Raw genomic sequence first — 2045 nt, 5'->3', positions numbered from 1 at the left:
GCAAGACATTGGGCGTTATGGGAAAACTTATTTCTTCCTAAAAGTGAGAGAGGTATGGGTTTCAGATCATTACATGATGTGTCTAAGGCTTTGTTTGCCAAGCTTTGGTGGAACTATAGAACCAAAGACTCATTGTATTCTACATTTATGAGAAATAAGTACTGCAAGAAGATCAATGAGGTGTTAGTACCTTAGAGACAAGGATCTCATGTATGGAGAAAAATGTTGCAAATAAAAGATGAGGTAGAGCATCAAGTGTGGTGGCAATTAAAGAATGGCAACTCCTATTTCTGGTATGACAATTGGACTGGACTTGGAGCTCTTTACCATGCTTCAGGTCTAGATCATTGGTGTGATGAATCTATAAATCATGTTGATGAAATGGTTGAAAATGGGGCATGGAATGAACTGCTACTAAGGGAACTACTTCTTGATGAGCTAGCTGACCATATTCTGGAGACAATCACACCACCTTCAAATCTTTCATTGAAAGATAAGCCTTGGTGGAAACTAGAAACAAAGGGACATTTTACAGTGAAGTCTGCTTGGCAATATATAAGGAAGAGAAGAGAAGAAAGCAAGCTATACACATTCTTTTGGGTAAAGGGACTGCCTTTCAAGATAAGTTTCTTCATGTGGAGACTATGGAAGGCAAAGTTACCATTGGATGAGTGGTTTCTAAGGCTGGGATATTTCATAACATCAAGGTGTTGCTGCTGTATGAATCCTAAACAAGAGACACTATCTCATGTATTTCTAACATCACCAGCTGCAAGATATGTTTGGAATTATTATGGTGCACATGCAGGGATTAGAACAAATGGGAAGAAACTTATGCAAGTGATAAATGAATGGTGGAGCAAACCTGTTAATACAAGCTTGAAGGCAATATATCAAGTTATGCCAAGTTTGATTGTTTGGCATTTGTGGAAGAAGAGAAATTCTTGAAAGCATGGGAAGAGTGTATCTATAAATAGATTGATCTTTCAAATATCAACCTCAATCCAAATGCTGCTAAAGGTTAGAAGACAAGGCTTTAAGGGTGTTGCTGCAAACTGGCCAGACTTGCATGAGAAGTTGTCACAACATATTCCTAAATTGAGGTATACTAAGGTGTTGTAGGAATTACCTGATGTGGGGTGGATAAAATGCAATAATGATGGGGAATGTATAGGTTTCAATGGAGCATCATCATATGGCTTCTATATAAGGGATGGAATATGAGATATTATCTATGCACAGGCAGATGCAGTTGAGGATGCAACTAATAATGTAGCTGAGGCACAAGCCATTCTGGAGGCTCTAAGGTACATAACTCAAATACAATTTCCTCCATGGATAATTGAAACTGATTCTTTACTTTTGAAGAGAGTGCTAGATGAAGTTTGGGAACCACCTTGGAGCATCGCTAACCAAATGGATGAAATCAAAACACTACTGTCTAAGGGTGCTTTTTAGATATTTCACGTGTTGAGGGAAGGTAACAAGTTAGCTGATCATTTAGCTAATATGACATTGGATCAACAAGACATTGTACATGTGCATTCCTTTTGGGAACTGGACACATAAGGGAGAAGGATATGGAATAATGACAAGCTTCAACTACACTACATAAGGGTAAGAACTGCCAAGCCAAATGCTAAGTGATGATGGAGTTAGAAGATAAGATGAAGAGTAAGGGGGAGTACCTTGTAGATAAGAGGAGGAGGAGAATGTATCATGGAATAATGAAACAAACTATAGGGGATGGAGATCACATTACACTTCCAACTCAAATCCTTAGGGAGGAGAGAAGGAAGGATTGTTTCTCTAACATGTTTTCTGATTTTGCAGGCACTTTGGAAGGGGCATGGCTCTATGTTTTGGCCAAACCTATTAGGGTGGTATTAGTATGTTTGATACTCATTCCCTATAGTTACAACCACTACTTAGGCCAGCCCAAAAGCACACTCAATAAGGCAAAAAGAAGACTGCACATTAGCCTTAACATTTGGATCCACATACATGCCAGGATGATGGAAACGAGGAAGATTATACTATAAAAT

General features: G+C 38.6%; 1 protein-coding gene across 1 annotated transcript; it reads left to right on the top strand.

The window, feature by feature from the left end:
- Positions 1 to 222: 222 nt before the first annotated feature.
- On the top strand, positions 223 to 948 carry LOC142168960 (uncharacterized). The gene has a single exon (XM_075230139.1). It carries the CDS (start codon positions 223 to 225, stop codon positions 946 to 948), a length of 726 nt encoding a protein of 241 aa, XP_075086240.1.
- Positions 949 to 2045: the final 1097 nt, after the last annotated feature.

This window comes from Nicotiana tabacum, chromosome 14 (genome assembly GCF_000715075.1).
Source record: "Nicotiana tabacum cultivar K326 chromosome 14, ASM71507v2, whole genome shotgun sequence".
NCBI classification, from domain to species: Eukaryota; Viridiplantae; Streptophyta; class Magnoliopsida; order Solanales; family Solanaceae; genus Nicotiana; species Nicotiana tabacum.
Note: the sequence above shows the minus strand (reverse complement) of the source record. Positions and strands in the feature narration are given on the sequence as shown.